Genomic DNA, 17,528 nt, shown 5'->3' with positions numbered 1-17,528 from the left:
CGGAATTCGCGGCCACAAGATTCGGGGGTTATTGGGGGGGGGGGGCGCTGCTCTAGCGAGCTTCCGAAGGAGGAGGCTGATTCAATCTCTGGGTAAAAGCCAAGTGGCCGAAATGAAGTCCTCCCCCCCTTTCTTGCAAGAGCAGGACCCCCCCCTCCCCCGGACAAGGCGTTGGGGAGGTCTGGAACCCTTAAAAAAGAGAAAGGGGCTATTTCTGTCTGGGGTGGCTTGGAGGCTTTCTCTCCCAAAAAAAACCCACGACCCTGACCCAATGCTTTTGTCCCAAGACCTCTTCCCTCCCTCCCTCCCTCCCTCCCTCCCTCCCTCCCTCCCGCAATCCCAGCAAACTTTCGCCTGACTTTCAAAGAAATGGGGAAGGGGCCAGGATCCCGGAGTTGAGAAATGGGCGTTCCGTGAAGGAAACCGAAGCAGGTTCTCACAGGCGAATCGGTAGCGGGAATTTTGAGTAGTTGGGAGAACCTGGCCCCAGAGTGGGGAAGGAATGGGGATTTTGCAGTATCCTTCCCCTGGAGTGGGGAGGGAATTGAGATTTGGCAGTATCCTTCCCCTGGAGTGGGGAGGGAATGGAGATTTTGCAGTATCCTTCCCCTGGAGTGGGGAGGGAATGGAGATTTTACAGTATCTTCCCCTGGAGTGGGGAGGGAATGGAGATTTTGCAGTATCCTTCCCCTGGAGTGGGGAGGGAATGGAGATTTTGCAGTATCCTTCCCCTGGAGTGGGGAGGGAATGGAGATTTTGCAGTATCTTTCCCCTGGAGTGGGGAGGGAATGGAGATTTTGCAGGATCCTTCCCCTGGAGTGGGGAGGGAATGGAGATTTTACAGTATCCTTCCCCTGGAGTGGGGAGGGAATGGGGATTTTGCAGTAGGCCCTCCTCTTCTGAAAGAGATCTTGGTAAAGAGAGCCTCTTCTGTGGTTAAAGTCATCAGGAGACCTCAAGTTCTAGTCCAGTGATGGTGAACATTTTTCTGCTCGGGTGCCAAAAGAGGGGCAAATAGAGTTGGATAGGTTGAGGTTATAAGAATCAGAATAGAGCTGGAAGGGACCTTGGAGGTCTTCTAGTCCAGCCCCTTGTTGAAGCAGCAGACCCTATACCATTTCAGCCAAGGGGCTGCCCAATCTTTTCTTGAAAATCTCCAGTGATGGAGAAGGAAGGAAGGAAGGAAGGAAGGAAGGAAGGAAGGATAACTGAGTTGGAAGGGACCTTGGAGGTCTTCTAGTCCAACCCCTTGCTGAAGCAGGAGACCCTATACCATTTCAGACAAGTGGCTGCCCAATCTTTTCTTGAAAATCTCCAGTGATGGAGAAGGAAGGAAGGAAGGAAGGAAGGAAGGAAGGAAGGAAGGAAGGAAGGGACCTTGGAGGTCTTCTAGTCCAACCCCTTGCTGAAGTAGGAGACCCTATGCCATTTCAGCCAAGTGGCTGCCCAATCTTTTCTTGAAAATCTCCAGTGATGGAGAAGGAAGGAAGGAAGGAAGGAAGGAAGGAAGGAAGGAAGGAAGGAAGGAAGGATAACTGAGTTGGAAGGGACCTTGGAGATCTTCTAATCCAACCCCTTGCTGAAGCAGGAGACCCTATACCATTTCAGCCAAGCGGCTGCCCAATCTTTTCTTGAAAATCTCCAGTGATGGAGAAGGAAGGAAGGAAGGAAGGAAGGAAGGAAGGAAGGAAGGAAGGAAGGATGAATAACTGAGTTGGAAGGGACCTTGGAGATCTTCTAATCCAACCCCTTGCTGAAGCAGGAGACCCTATACCATTTCAGCCAAGTGGCTGCCCAATCTTTTCTTGAAAATCTCCAGTGATGGAGAAGGAAGGAAGGAACGAAGGATAACTGATTTGGAAGGGACCTTGGAGGTCTTCTAATGCAGCCCCATGCTCAAGCAGGAGACCCTATACCATTTCAGACAATGGCTGCCCAATCTCTTCTTGAAAGTCTCCAGTGATGGGGCACCCACAATATCTGAGGGCAACTTCTATTCCACTGGTTAATTGTCCTCTCTGTTAGGAAACCTCTTATTAATTCCAGGTTGCTTCTCTCAAATAACAAGAAGTAGAATAGGATAGAGCTGGAAGGGACCTTGGAGGTCTTCTAATCCAGCCCCCTGCTCAAGCAGAAGAAACGATACCATTTCAAACCACCTTTGGTGGGAAGATAACAGCGTTCCGTGTGCCTTCGGCATTGAGCCATGCCGGCCACATGACCACGGAGACGTCTTGGGACAGCGCTGGCTCTTCGGCTTTGAAACGGAGATAAGCACCACCCCCTAGAGTCGGGAATGACTAGCAGATATGTGCGAGGGGGAAACCTTTACCTTAAGAAGGCTTCTTTGAATTAAGAACGGGATGTAGCTCCCCTCTTGTGTTGATCCAATTGTGGATCTACTTTGAGCCTGGAAGGGGACACTTCTTTACATGAAAACAGTTAACCTGTAATGGTTTGTGGGCGACAAAGTTCTAATGGTATGGTGGGTGATGATGTCGTAGGAAGTAGCAAACAAATCTAGTAAACAAGGGTTTGCAAAATATGGATTTTTGTTCCTATGACCCCCACTTAATGACCTTGGACCAGTTTTTATATCTCACCATATAAAAACTGGTCCAAGATAATTAAATGAGGGTCATAAAAACAAAAATCCAGATTTTTCAACCCCCCCCCCTTTTTTTTTATATATCTCACCATATGTCTTTCTTTCCAGAGGGACTGTCCCCACTAGTGTTGACTGACAATTTCCCATCCCCCTGGAAACAGGCAGTTGATCACAAGCTGGGTTCTTATGGGCTCTCACCATTATTCTTAATGTCCCTAGGCTTTGAGCAAGCAAAGCAAGTAGTAATTAATAGAATGAGGGACATGGAGTTCCAAGAAGAACTTAATAGGTTGCCTCTCCACAGTAGGGACAGAATCAAACAGGGTGTGTGGGAATCAGCAAGATATCTAAATGACCTGATCTCCCCAAAACAAAGAATAGCTTTCTTCAGAGCCAGGTTTAATATTCTTCCTTCAGCACTCCTCCAGGGCAGGTGTAAGAGAACACCTATAGCAGAATGGGTTTGTATATATGGTAAAGGAGAAATGGAAGATAATTGACATGTTCTAATACACTGCGAGCTATACAGAGCTTGTAGGTCTGCACATATTCTCCCCTTATTAGACAGATTGCCAGGGAAGGCAGACCATTTTTATCTAGGCTTCCTCCTCTAGGACACTAACCCAGTTACCACGTATGCAGTGGCAAAGTTCTGTGCTGCTGCAATGTCCATAAGAAAAAAAATTGGCTACCATCTTGTACCAATTATCTGTGTTGTAGAAAAAACAGGACCCGCAAGCCAGCTCTTTAGGGAAGGAATAGTTTATTTGCACAGGTTCATAGCAAAGAATAAATGGCCTGAACAATGAGTGACAGGCAGGAAATTCCTTATATAGTTTATCGCTTTCAGATAAAGCCATCTGGTAGTTTTGGATACACCCCTCAAGATTTGCCCCTGAGTTACAGCAATATTATGTCTACAGGAAGTAATAATATATAGTCAGCCAACGGTCAACTATAGCATACATTTGGGGAAGTGAATTGTGTCTTTCCAGACAGATTTTACAGTCAAGCCAGCAGATACATTAAAATAGAGACTTTTGCTTCAGCAGTTTTCATGTGCATACTTCCTAAAAGCAAACGTTTGCAATTTCTATATATGAACAGTTAAAGCTTCATATCATGAGACCCTAGTTTGGTTCAGGCTTGAGGCCTACTTTGGTTCAGCCTGCTACCTCATCTGGACATATCTCTAACAATCTTTGGACCATTATGTTATTATCCACTTTTAATGTCAATACTTTTGAATTATATTTTAATGTGTATTGCTGGTCTTTGACCGTAATAAAGATTTTACTTACTTACTATATCTCACCATAGCTACCTTGAAAGCCTGTTGAGAGGATAAAGCAGGGATAAAACAGAAATGCGGGTGTGTGCTTTCCTGAATTAAGGGGTGGCAAATCAAGATAATAGTATCAAAATTACACAAGTGCTTGATATTAATTCCATTATGGCATGACTTACCTACCTGGAGCCTTGCTGTGTATCTGAAACTCTTTAGAGATGCAGGCTCCACACGCAAACACACAGTCACCATTGGGGGGGGGGGATGCGGCAAAGGCTTCTTATGTTTCCAAATAGGAAGCTATCCACCATTTTTACTGCCATCTGTAAAAAAGATTGTAAGGAGTGGGAAAATGCAGGGAACTCTTATTATGAGCCGGTTCACTGTGAAAATGGATTAGGAATGTATTGACTGTGAAGCAGATGGTGGTTTTTATTTTTTATTTTTTGGTGTTGCTGTATTAGCAGAAGGGGGGAACGAAGCAAAAATGTTTAAGGAAGAATCTTTTCCAAATGGTTATTGAAAGCTTATAGTTCTGTTGAGTTTTACACAATCTAGGATACCTGGTCATTCTAGTCCTTTTTCTACTGTTTCTTTCCTCTTTTTTCCTTTTTATTTCTCTCTTTCTCCCTCCTCCTCCTCCTCCTCCTCCTCCTCCTCCACCACCACCACCACCACCTCCACCTCCACCTCCACCTCCACCTCCACCTCCACCTCCTCGTTCTTCTGCCTCCTCCTCCTCTTCCGCCTCCTCCTCCTTCCTCTTTCTTCCTTAGAATAGAATAACAAGAATTGGAAGGGGTCCTGGAGGTCTTCTAGTCCAACTCCTTGCTTAGGCAAGAAACCCTACACCACTTTAGACAAATAGTTGTCCAATCTCTTCTTAAAAACTTCTAGTGTTGAAGCATTCACAACTTCTGGAGGAAAGTTGTTCCACTGATTAATTGTTCTAACTGTCAGGAAATTCCTTCTTAGTTCTAAGTTGCTTCTCTCCTTCATTAGTTTCCACCTATTGCTTCTTGTCCTGCCCTCGGGTGCTTTGGAGAATAGCTTGACTCCCTCTTCTTTGTGGCAACCCCTGAGATATTCTTCCTTCTTTCATCTTTCTTCTCTTCTTTCTTCTTTCTTTCTTCTTCCTTCTTCTTCCTCCTCTTCCTCTTCCTCCTCTTTGCCATCTTCCTCTCCCTTGACTCCCCCTCCCCCTTCTGGTTGTTGTTGTTGTTGTTATGATGTTGTCTCTTTCAAACCAGATCGAGACTGCCCCAAGCTTTTGTGATAAAATTCATAATGTTGTGAATTCTACAGTTCCAATCCATCCTGTGGCACAAATCCATCTCTTCCCTATTCACCCCAGCCTCCTGCCTCCTCCACCCTCAAACCTCACATTTCTAAAAAGATTGAGTGACAAGATGGCAAGATCGTCTCTAACTCCCCTAGACTGAAGCCAGTCAATGGCCATTGCATCTCTCTAGCCAAGTGGACACACTCCCGCCTCTCCCAAAGTCGTTCTAGAAAGCAACCTCCAACCTTGTAAGATAGGAAATGCCCAAAGAGGTCGCATAGAACCTAGATTTTGAAAAAGGTTATCAGGTTTTCTCAAGAATAATGCTTTTTCCAGAGGAGAAGAGAAAGGAGAGGGAAAGAAGAAAGGGAAAAGGAGAGGAAGAAATGGAGGGGGAGTAAGAGTAGGAGAGAGGATAGGATAGGGAAGAAGAGGGGAGGAGTGGGGAAGAGGAAAGGGAAATAGAGAAGGGAAAGGAGAGGAGGAAAGAAGAAAGGAGAGAAGAAGGGAGGGAAGGAGAAAAGGGGAAGGAAGAAGAAGGAGGGTCGTTATAAAATAAGATGGGTGTAAGGGATGGCAGAAAGGCAACCTCAATTATATTTTTAACTTTTGGAGGAGGAAAAACATAAATATTAAAAGATAACACATATTATTTTTTTTTAAAAGAATAATGCTATTACTATTAGAAGGGTGTAGCAAATAATGAATAACTGAAGAATGAAGGAGTACGTGCTGACATAAATATACGTATATAAATAACATTAGAACCTCATAAGTTTGATCAATGTAGTAATTCTCATTTGTAGCAATATTATTTTTGTATCACAATGAATGACACTCAGATGCCACACTGTCCTTGTCATAATGCTGATGTACATTTAAAAATACAAAAATAAACATTTTATGCAAAATAAATAAATAAATAAAAACCGAGTTTGTATCCCCTTGCAAAAATATGGAGCCATCTCCTCCCACTTCCCAAACCTGGAGCTGTTTTGTGTTGGTGCCACATAATCTCAATTCTACTTTCCATCCCTTTGGCTGTCTAGCGATGCCCCCTGAGATCCGATCACAGTTTTTGAGTTTTGGAAAAAGGACTTTGGGATCCATTCGAAGGAACAAATTAAAAGGAGGGCATTTCTCGCGACAACGAAGGGGGTCACAGTCTGGCTTTTCAATAGGCCAATTGGAGGAGAGAAGTTGGAGAGAGCTGGCTAAGGGAGAACAGATGGGCTATTTATATGCTTGCTTTCCGGAATGCTGCACTCTGACGGGGCCTCCGCAAGATAGTGTTCAGCTCGTTCTCTGGTTTCCCAAGAGGGTATGTTGACACCTAGGAACCGATTAAAGCCGAACTGTCATGTCACAGCCAACACAACATTGTTCTTCGTGTGTCCGCACTCCATTCTTTTTTTTTCAAGAGGCTTTGTTCTGACCGAGGCTTGAAGCAAACTCCTTGTCCCGACAAAAAAACCCTTTTATTAATTGACTGCGAATTCTGCTCATTCACACCCAGCAAAGCCTTTCGAGGGAGGATTTACAGTCACAGACCTTATCTGGCTTGGGAGGATTTACAGTCACAGACCTTATCTGGCTTGGAGAGCTGCCAGGCAGATCTCTGCAAAACTTGGCAAGGAGTCTTGGAAAGTCACAAACCAATTAAGCAAACCAATTGTCTCCTGCAAATTCCACTCCCCTTTCGCTCCTCTTTTATTTCCTCTGGGAGGGGCCCTTCATCGTCCACCTGTGGCCTTACTCCCAAGTTGACCTCTGTTCTTTAGCTGCTCCCTTCGTTTGGCTGCTCTGCGCATGGGCACACTGGGAACAGGCTCCAGCTGTTCGTCTGCCCCACTGATGTCTGACTCTGAAGGCAGCTGATAACTGGCATACGGCTCTGGTACCCCCTCTCTGCTTCCGACACAGAGCCCCCCATCAGAGCCTTCCCCAGACTCCAGGACTGGCCCATCTTCCTCCCCAACCTCCCTCACTCTCTGAATCTGCTGTCAGCTCTGCTGGCGGGTCACAACATTTTTCTTGGAAGACATTTCGCTTCTCATCCAAGAAGTTTCTTCAGCTCTGGAAGCTTCTTGGATGACAAGAATATAAATATAAAAACCAGAAAGTCCAGTTTCCTCTTGAAAAAAGCACCTTTGGGGACAACCATGACCTGGATGACTGAGAATGGACAGAGTCTCTCCATTCTGCAGTTCAGGAATTACCAAGAGACTGACAGCCTCTGATTAATTGTTCTAAGTGTCAGGAAATTTCTCCTTAGTTCTAAGTTGCTTCTCTCCTTGATTAGTTTCCACCCATTGCTTCTTGCCCTGCCCTCAGGTGCTTTGGAGAATAGCTTGACTCCCTCTTCTTTAGGGCAGCCCCTCAGAGACTGGAAGACTGCTATCGTCTTGCCTTTAGTCCTTCTCCTGCAGAAGGAGTCAGTGCCTCGTTGTTGATTTCTCAATAGTCTCAACCAGAGTTTTTAGAGTTCAAGAAAGCGGGAGTTATTACAAACGTTTCAACGAATCATCTTGCAAGTGACTTTTTTTGCTACCATCGCTGCTAATTGGTGGTTGGGAGCAGTGGTGGGTTTCAAAAACTTTTAGAATTTTTCTTCTGTAGGTGTAGCCTGCTTTGTGGGAGTGGCTTGCTGGCCATGTGACCAGATAGGAGTGGCTTTCCGGCCATGTGATCAGGTGGGAGTGGCTTGGCAGTCATGTGACCGGGTGGGCACGGCCAACTTGTAAAATGTGGTGAAACTCACTTAACGACGCTCTTGCTTAGCAACCAAAATGTTGGCTCAGAAACTCTGGCATTTGAAGCAGGCAAGTCTTAAAGCTGTCAAGTTACAAGACCCTTGCACCCCTAACCCTTTAGAAAAAAACAACGCCAGGGGTGTTCAAACTTGACAGCTTTAAGACTTGTGGACTTCAACTCCCAGAATTCCTCCTCTTGCTCTTCATCTTGATGATGTGCGGATGGGCAGGGGGAGGGAGCTGGAACCGGTTCTAAATTAGATAGATTTGTGGAACCTCTTCTATAGAAGAGGTTAGAACTGGCAGGAAACCCACCCCTGGTTGGGGGGGAGGGAAACATTTGGCCGTGTGATAACTGCTTTCTGCTCCTCTCCATGAGGTCCTTCATTCAGAACTTTGGTTACCATGGTCAACCTCCTTTGCTTATCCTCACTAGTCGTCAGAAGCAGCTGAATTATATTAATAACCTTGACCTCGGCCAGAAGATTGGTTTCTTGGATGCTGTGATTTCATCTCTTTTCTCTGTTTCTCTCTCTCTCTCATTCTCTCTCTCTCCCTCCCTCCCTCCCTCCCTCTCTCTCTCTCTCTTTCAAGCCTAATTCTTTTCTTTGCTGTTTCTGCTTAGCTTGCTACCCAGGCGGGCGTCCCCCACCAGCTATGGAAGGTAAATCTACTCCTACTACGCCTTGGCCAACTGCGACTCAGTGGCATCCAAACTTTTGGTGTGGCGCACTGTCGTCCAGGGATACTAACAACTCTGCCTACATTGCCAGGGAGCTTACACCCCACCCCCCCCCCGCTTGCTTCTGTTCGGTGGCACCTTCCTTGCTACGTGTTGGTTAAAGCCATGTTGGGTTTCCTCAAGGACCAAGCCCCCCCCCCCCACTCTAACCACTTCATAGACACAAGGCTCGGTTTGGAAACAGGTCCTTGCTCAAATCTGGCAATAGGTTTATAAGCTCGTTTGAGCTAGAAGAAGGGGATTGGTCAAGTTTCTCCTGGGTTGAGTGGAGATTTGAATCTGGGCCTCCTGTGTCTCAGTCCAAGTAGTTTAACAGATTAACCGTTGGAAGGGACCTTGTAGGTCATCTAGTCCAACCCCTTGCCCAAGCAGGAGACCCTATATCTGCCTCTACTAGGATTGAACTCGCAACTTCCTGATTGTGAGTCGAGAGCCCCACCTCTAGGCCACAGCAGTCCACTAGGGACTTAGTGACAAATAGAAGAGAACATCGGTAGCTTAGACTTGACCTGTTGGGTTCTTGGTGTTCTCTAAGCGTGGTGCCAACCCTGAAGTGCCAACCCATGGCTGAGGCCATCTTGGAGGCTTCAGGGTTGCCGTCCAACAGAGGGAGGGGTGGAAATAGCTAGATGGGATCTTGTAGCCAAAACAATACAGTTCTCCTGTGAGAACCAAGGACATTCTCACTGGTGGCTGGCCAGAGGAGGAGCAAAGTAACCACCTTGATTGGACAGCGCAGGAACTTTCAGAGTCGGCTTTCACCAGTTGTGCCAGTAGGATGGCATCCAATAAATTGTTCTTTGAGGAATTTGCCTGCCTCGGAGTTCTGCTTTCTATGGGTGCATTACGCGCAAGGCTGACACATGGTGGTTTTCTTGCAGACGTTTTATTACCCAACTGGGTAACATCTTCAATGCTAGGTTTCCTTTCTGTTTGTATCATAGTGCTTCCAAGAGAGGGACTGTTGATGGTTCGAAAGAGAGACGATCCAAAAGCTTAAAAGGAAACAGAAAGTCCAAAAGATTTCCTTGTTCAGCGATCAACAAGCACCAAGATTGACACTAGATCAACAATCAAGGAGTAAACAACGCTCCAATTAAGGAGCTACTGATTTAGATAAACAACCAAACAAACAGTAAACAACAGTCCAATCAAGGAGCTACCAAGAATTTTCCTACCAACACTGACAGGGGAAACTACTTATATATAAACAGAGAGCAAAGCCCACTCCCTTCCAGCACTGATGCCGTTGCCTAGTTGGGTAATGAAATGTCTTCAAGAAAACAACCCACATCTCAACAACTAGACTGCCCAGGCCACGAGCTTATTAACTTCATGGAATAGAGAACCGTTTCTCTATTTTCAGGACCTTCCAGTCGACAACCTTTCTCCCTTAGGTGGCTTTCCACCTTTCGCAGGGTGGACAAGGAAGGAGGGGATGGAAAAGGAAGGATCTAATGAATCTTTCAGCCAGATCAGTTGCTTGTCCTTGACAATCACCTTGGACGGGATTATTGGCACGAAGGGGGCAGTAGTTAGGAGTCGCTGGGATTCCTTGCCAACCTTATGCAGGATTCCTTGCCGAGGTGGCGCAGTGGTTAGGGTGCAGTACTGCAGGCCACTTCAGCTGACTGCTAGTTCTGCAGCTCGGTGGTTCAAATCTCACCGGCTCAGGGTTGACTCAGCCTTCCATCCTTCCGAGGTGGGTGAAATGAGGACCCGGATTGTGGGGGCCATATGCTGACTCTGTAAACCGCTTAGAGAGGGCTGAAAGCCCTATGAAGCGGTAGATAAGTCTAACTGCTATTGCTATTGCTATTCTCCCCCATCTCACTCCTCCTTTTGAAACAAACATGACAGTACTGAAAATCTAATGGGGGACAGGCAAGGTAGAACTAGGGTACCATGGAACAGGGCTGAATTTCTAGAAGGGAGGAGGAGGACATAAACCTTGGAAGCTCCCCTAAATCAGATCTGGCCGATGGTCTGTTGTCCATCCAAACTGGGCATCGGTTCTCAAAAGCCCTGGGCAAGCATACTTTTCTGTCACCTGTTGTGCCATCCTTCAAAGGGGAGATGTCAAGAGTTGAGCCCAGGATCTGCGGCAGGGCCAAGCATGCGTCCAGCGAGCGGGTGATGGAGTCCTGTCCAGCGGGACTAAAGATAGGAGATGTAACCCGGAAAATGTATTATCACAAAAGCGATGATATATTTTTATTCGGTCTAACCCTGGGAGGTTTCAGCGGAATCCGTTCCCCCCCCCTGCCCCCAGCCCACCACTTCAAGCGATCTTTGCTAGCCCGCCACACATCTCGCGACTTTGATTTGCCACTGTGTGCGCGCACGACCTCTCACTGTGTGGAGTGTGTGGACTTGCACAAAACCGTTGTTTGCACCCGTGAATGTGGGCCGTAGTCTGACGTGGTTCCTTTGATCATCCAGCATTTCCGTCTGAGATGAATCTGCACTCGTTCTACCCATGCACGACCGTCTGTAGTACGTTAGTGTAGCTGCACAAGCAAAGCCTGGGATTCTGTGATCTCGTCTCCCCCCTCCCCTCTCCCTTGATTCCCCCTCCGCACAAACGGAGCGGGTGCGCGCACAAATGCATGAAAGCAACTGGAACAACGAACTCTGTGTTATGCAAAAGAAAACTTTGGGCTGCAATTGGGCTGCTGAGGGTTCGGGAGAACCTCTAGCTAAGATTCTGTGCAGTTCGCAGAACCCTCCCAAATCCCACTCCTGGCTGGCCACGCCCACCCTGCCCCAACCCTCTCAGGAGTCCCCACACAGCCCGCTTTGGATGCAGGTAAGTGCATGGTGGGCACGGAGGCTCGGGGAGGGCGAAAAATGGGCCTAGCGGAAGTTCAGAAAGGCCGGAAACAGGCCTCCAGAGGCCCAGAGCCTGGGGAGGTCATTTTCACTCTCTCAGATGTTCGGGGAGAGCTTCCGGATCCCAGGGAGGGCAAAAATGCTCCCCGCCGTGGTGCAGGAGGCCGACTAGGCCATGCCCACCATGGGCCATGCCCACCCAGCAACTGCGCAGAGATCCCCTTGCTAAAATTTTTGAAGCCCATCCCTTGTCATGCTATAACCATGAAGGAAAAAAAATAGGGATTAAAACCAGGAAAAAGAGGGGACCAAGGAGACAGAACATGGGAAGTACCTCCTTTTTCCAAAGCTGTGCTATTCATATCTTCCACTTCGTGCACATTGCATTGTGTGGAAATCAGATACGGGATGAAGAATTTGGACTTCGGAGAATTTCAGTGTGTCTCTTTCCTCCGGAAAACACATGTTTAGTTCTCTAGTTTACGACTAGAGAAATATTTAAGATTCCTATCTCCTGGCGTCAAATGACTGGGGCCCATTCAGTTCCCCAAGTGCAATTCTAAAAAGGTTATTATTGTATTGATTGACAAAACTAAGCCATGGCCAGAGAGAGTTTCATTATATATATATATTTTTAAAAAGGATAACAGCTTGAATATCCTTCTTTCTATGGTTTTGCTGCCTTCGATGTTGCATATAAAAGGGAGGCGGTGGCTCAGTGGCTAAGACGCTGAGCTTGTTGATCAGAAAGGTCGGCAGTTCGGCGGTTCGAATCCCTAGCGCTGCATAATGGAGTGAGCTGCCATGACTTGTCCCAGCTTCTGCCAACCTAGCAGTTCGAAAGCACATTAAAAAATGCAAGTAGAAAAATAGGAAAAAAATTGGTGGGAAGGTAAAAGCGTTCCGTGCGCCTTTGGCATTTAGTCATGCAGGCCACATCACCACGGAGAGGTCTTGGGACAGCACTGGCTCCGGTTTAGAAATGGAGATGAGCACCGCCCCCTAGAGTCGGGAACGACTAGCACATATGTGCGAGGGAAACCTTTATCTAATATTTCGCTACAAACCCAGCCATATTCCTTTTGATTCCCTGAGACCAACAGCACTAAGTTAGTACCAAACGAACTGCATCAATTTTAAAGACAAGAGACCCTAATCGGTGATGCTGACCCCCCCCCAGGTGTCTGTTTCCATGTTTGTGCCACGTTACAGCTGCTGGGCCCGTTGGCAACATCTGTCCCCCTGGAATGACCAGGATGAGTTTGTGTGTTGCAACGTTCGTGTCGTTTGTTCAACTGTCCACGTCTGGAATGAACTTGGAATCGCATCATTGCAGTGCTTTGCCTCTTAAGTTCTCCAGAAGGTTTCTAAGAGAGGGGAACAGTGTTTTCCAACCGCTAGAAATGTGGGCGTACTCAATGGAAGCGCCTGGAGAGAAGATGACTCTTCCCGTTTTCCTTAACCAGCTTGCTCAGGTTCTAATTGGGGTCCTTTGATTCTTTTTAGGGGCACTTTCTGTGCCATCATTGCTCAACTGACCGAGGAGACCCAGCCCGTCTTTGAAACAACCCTCAAGTCCTATGCCGTCTCAGAGGACGCCGATGCCAAATTCACGTGCATTGTGATAGGTGAGTTGACACAACTCCCCATTTGCATGGATGTTCTCAAGAGCAAGCATTGAAATTCTTCCTTTGGGCTACCACAGGGCTGATACCAGAGGTGGTATTCAGCAGGGTCTGACCAGTTCTGGAGAACCAGTAGCAGAAATATTGAGTAGTTCGGAGAATTGGTAAATACCACCTCTGGCTGGCCCCGCCCCCATCTATTCTCCCAGCTGATTGGGAGGGAATGGGGATTTTGCAGTAACCTTCCCCTGCCACGCCCACCAAGCCACGCCCACAGAACCAGTAGTAAAAATGTTTGAACCCCAGCACTGGATGATACCTATCCCAGTTGACGGATGTTATGTCCTGATGTATACATACGGTATATTTAGAATGATATCTACCTACCTTCTCCAACATGCTGCCTCTGAGCCCAGATTTTTGTGGCTTTGAGAACCTCTCCGGTGATATGATGGCTGAGAATACGATGCTATGATATGTGCGTGTATGTAGGTGTAGGCATAATGGTTACCTTTTGAGAGCTGAATGCAATGAAATTTCATTTTCATATATGCTGATTAGGGTACATTTAAAGTGGCAATAAAGTTTTTATTCTAGTCTAAAAATAATAGTAATGTTCTTGTCATTTTTTAAGGAAAAGGGACTGTTAAAATTTGCATCCTATTCCTCGTACTTTTCTTCCTTCTCCTTCTCCTTCTCCTTCTCCTTCTCCTTCTCCTTCTCCTTCTCCTTCTCCTTCTCCTTCTCCTTCTCCTCCTCCTCCTCCTCCTCCTCCTCCTCCTCCTCCTCCTCCTCCTCCTCCTCCTCCTCCATATATATATGGAGGGAGAGTGAGAGAGAGCTAGATAGATAGAGATATAGATGGATGGATAGATATAGATATATAGATATACATATAGAAATAGATACATATACATATACATATAGATAGCTATCGCTATAGATAGATAGATAGATAGATAGATAGATAGATAGATAGATAGATAGATAGATAGATAGAAACATAGAAAGAAACATGAAAGAAAGAAAGAAAGAAAGAAAGAAAGAAAGAAAGAAAGAAAGAAAGAAAGAAAGAAAGAAAGAAAGAAAGATTGATTCTCTTTGGGGGCTCAAAATTTCCTTTTCTTTCTTTTGGTGCAAAGTGCATTTGCTCTCTCTCTAATTCAATTTTACTCCGAAGTGTCTCTGGTCCTCTGCAACTTCCTTCCTTCATTTCCTCAGCAGGGCTCTCTCCTTGCCCTTTTGCTGGTCCTAGAATTCTTCTGAGGCCTGGAAAGTCTGTCTTCACCCTTGCTGCTTTGATCAGTGGCTGATATATTTTAAGCTCTCCGCTCTGCCCATCCTCATGTAAAAATAACATCTTCATGTCTGACCTCTCCCTTGTTCTTCCAACCAGTTATAATCTCGGTACTCTGTCCATAAAAAGGATTTCCTTCCGTTTGGAGAGGAGGGGAAGTTCTCCCTTGAAAAATCCAGAATCACAGAGTTGGAAGGGACCTTGGTGGCCTTCTAATCCAACTCAGACAGGAAATTCTTACTACCGTTTAGTAGAGTTGCCAACGTCCTTCAGGGAAACAATGTGAAACGTTGAACAAGGATAGTGATATATTTATGGTGGTTCGAATCACAATAGTTTGACTCTTCCTTCACTCACCCAAAAGCCGGTTTTAATAGTATAATTAACCACGGGACAGAGATGCATTCATACAACATGCTAAATTGAATGAAATTAAGCTTGCCTGTTTTGTGCATGTGGTTTAGCTGGTTGCATAAACTCTGGATGCCTATTAAATTGATGACTCGATGTAGCGTGCAAACACAAATGAATTAATAAAATATCCAGTACAATAAGTGCATTGTGCAAACCCAGCAAATTTGCACAAAAAAAAGCAATGTATTTACTCAAAGTCTTACCCTAATAGAATCCAAAGGCTATTGGTAATTCACAGCAATAAAAAGCTTAAAGTAAGTGAAGGTTGGACCATAAGGAAGGTTGAGCGTCAAAGGATGGAGGCCTTTGAACTCTGGTGCTTCAGAAGACTCCTGTGAGTCCCTTGGACTCCAAGGTGATCCAACTGGTTAGTCCTAAAGGAGATCAACCCTGACTGCTCTTTAGAAGGCCAGATCCTGAAGACGAAACTCAAATACTTTGGCCAGCTAATGAGAAGGAAGGACTCCTTGGAGAAGAGCCTCATGCTGGGAAAGATGGAGGGCAAAAGAAGAAGGGGACGGCAGAGAATGAGGTGCTGGAGAAGACTCCTGCGAGTCCCTTGGAAGGCAAGGCAATTCAACCAGTCAGTCCTAGAGGAGATCAACCCTGACTGCTGTTTGGAAGGCCAGATCCTGAAGATGAACCTCAAAGACTTTGGCCACCTAATGAGAAGGAAGGACTCCCTGGAGAAGAGCCTCATGCTGGGAAAGATTGAGGGCAAAAGAAAAAGGGGACAACAGAGAATGAGGTGTCTGGATGGAGTCACCAAAGCAGTCATAATAAGCATAAATGAGCTCCAGAGGATGGTAGAGGACAGGAAGGCCTGGAGGAACGTTGTCCATGGGGTCGCGATGGATCGGACACAACTTCACAACTAACAACAACAGAAGTGAAAAGTACAATACAAGGTCAAGCTAAATGGTTGGATGGCTTTGGGTGCCCCAAAATCCTCCCCACTCTACCTCCTTTTTGATCTGGTAGGAGTGATCTCAAAACAAAGCCGTGGCAGTCCTGAATGGTCACATCAGTGGTGGGTTCCTACTTCTCTCCTTGGATGAGTATTTCTCAATCTGGGCCGCTTGAAGATGTGTGGACTTCCCAGAATGCTCCAGCCAGAAGTGACCACGGTTGAGAAACACCGGTCTCTGGAAACCCGTCAATTGTTGGAGCAGACCTTCATAGATCTCTGGGATGGATTTCAGCTGCACAGAAGTTGCTTGCTGATGCCATCTACCCTTCACGGCATCTGTGCTAGTGGTGATGGGCTTGGGACATGTAACTGGAGCTCCTGTTGGGGAAAGAGAACTATTCAAATTCTTGGATAGCTTCTCTTGATAACGAATCTGGAGCAGAGTGAGAGCAAGTCCAGATCCTTTTCATGCTCTTGGTCCACGTCACTCCTCTGATCTTTGGCCAGCATGATCGCTGAAAAGGTATGCATGGCAAACCAGCTGGCACTTCCCCTTCCTCTAGCTTTAGGGTGGCTTTCTGTAGCCTCCTTATTGTGATGGGTGAGTGGCCACTGATTTCTAAGGGACGAGATGGATGGTGCAGAAAGCATTGCATCACAAGGATTCATGTCCCAGATCCGTGCCTGGAAGAGCTGGTGAATTTAATTCTAACCCCCCCCCCCCAAATCTTTGGATTTGGGGATGAAGGCAAAAGTCATGGATGGAGCTTTGTGTCTTGCATGTAAGACGTTTGGGGTTTGATTTCCCCTGGGTGGAAAACTATTGGTAGGACGCTCTCCATCTCCACCTCCATCTCCACTTCTATCTCCACCTCCATCTCTACCTCATCTCCACTTCCATTTCCACCTCCATCTGCACTTCTATCTCCACCTCCACCTTCATCTCCACCTCCAACTGCAGTTCTATCTCCACCTCCATCTCCTTCTCCATCTCCACCTTTATCTCTACCTCCACTTCTATCTCCACCTCCATCTCTATCTCATCTCCACTTCTATTTCCACCTCCATTTGCACTTCTATCTCCACCTCCTTCTCCATCTCCATCTGCACTTCTATCTCTACCTCCACCTTCATCTCCACCTCCATCTCCAGTTCTATCTCCACCTCCATCTCCAGTTCTATCTCCACCTCCATTTCTATCTCCACCTCCATCTGCACTTCTATCTCCACCTCCACGTCCTTCTTCATCTCCACCTCTATCTCTACCTCATCTCCACTTCTATTTCCACCTCCATCTGCACTTCTATCTCCACCTCCACCTCCATTTCTATCTCCACCTCCATCTGCACTTCTATCTCCACCTCCACGTCCTTCTCCATCTCCACCTCCATCTTTACCTCATCTCCACTTCTATTTCCACCTCCATCTGCACTCCTATCTCCACCTCCACCTTCACCTCCACCTCCACCTCCATTTCTATCTCCACCTCCACGTCCATCTCCATCTCCACCTTCATCTTCCCTTCTATCTCCAAAGAGGTCTTCAAGCCCCAAATTATGTTTCCCAACCACCACTTGACTCCTCTTGATGCTCAGTATCTGCCTCCTTTCCATCCTTTTTGCTGGAACACAACCATCATCTAACAAGGTCCCCTAGGAGCAGACTGGACATTTTATGGGGAATATTAAGATGATTTTTTTAAGGGCTCGGTAGGACTGAGCATTCTCACAAACATCTCTATGCCTCTCAGGGCCAATCCAATTCTCCTCCCAGCCTT

The 17,528-nt window shown here is 46.4% G+C and overlaps 1 protein-coding gene across 1 annotated transcript in view; it reads left to right on the top strand.

Annotated features, from left to right (window-relative positions):
• ALPK3 (alpha kinase 3) overlaps nucleotides 1–17,528 on the top strand; it is a 47,735-nt gene that overhangs the window by 491 nt on the left and 29,716 nt on the right. Inside the window, exon 2 of the mRNA XM_032233123.1 lies at nucleotides 13,012–13,133. Coding sequence (XP_032089014.1) covers nucleotides 13,012–13,133 — 122 coding nt within the window. The remainder of the gene's footprint in view (nucleotides 1–13,011; nucleotides 13,134–17,528) is intronic.

Source organism: Thamnophis elegans, chromosome 16 (assembly GCF_009769535.1).
Source record: "Thamnophis elegans isolate rThaEle1 chromosome 16, rThaEle1.pri, whole genome shotgun sequence".
NCBI classification, from domain to species: Eukaryota; Metazoa; Chordata; class Lepidosauria; order Squamata; family Colubridae; genus Thamnophis; species Thamnophis elegans.
The sequence above is the reverse complement of the archived record's forward strand: the minus strand, read 5'-3'. Positions and strand labels throughout refer to the sequence as shown.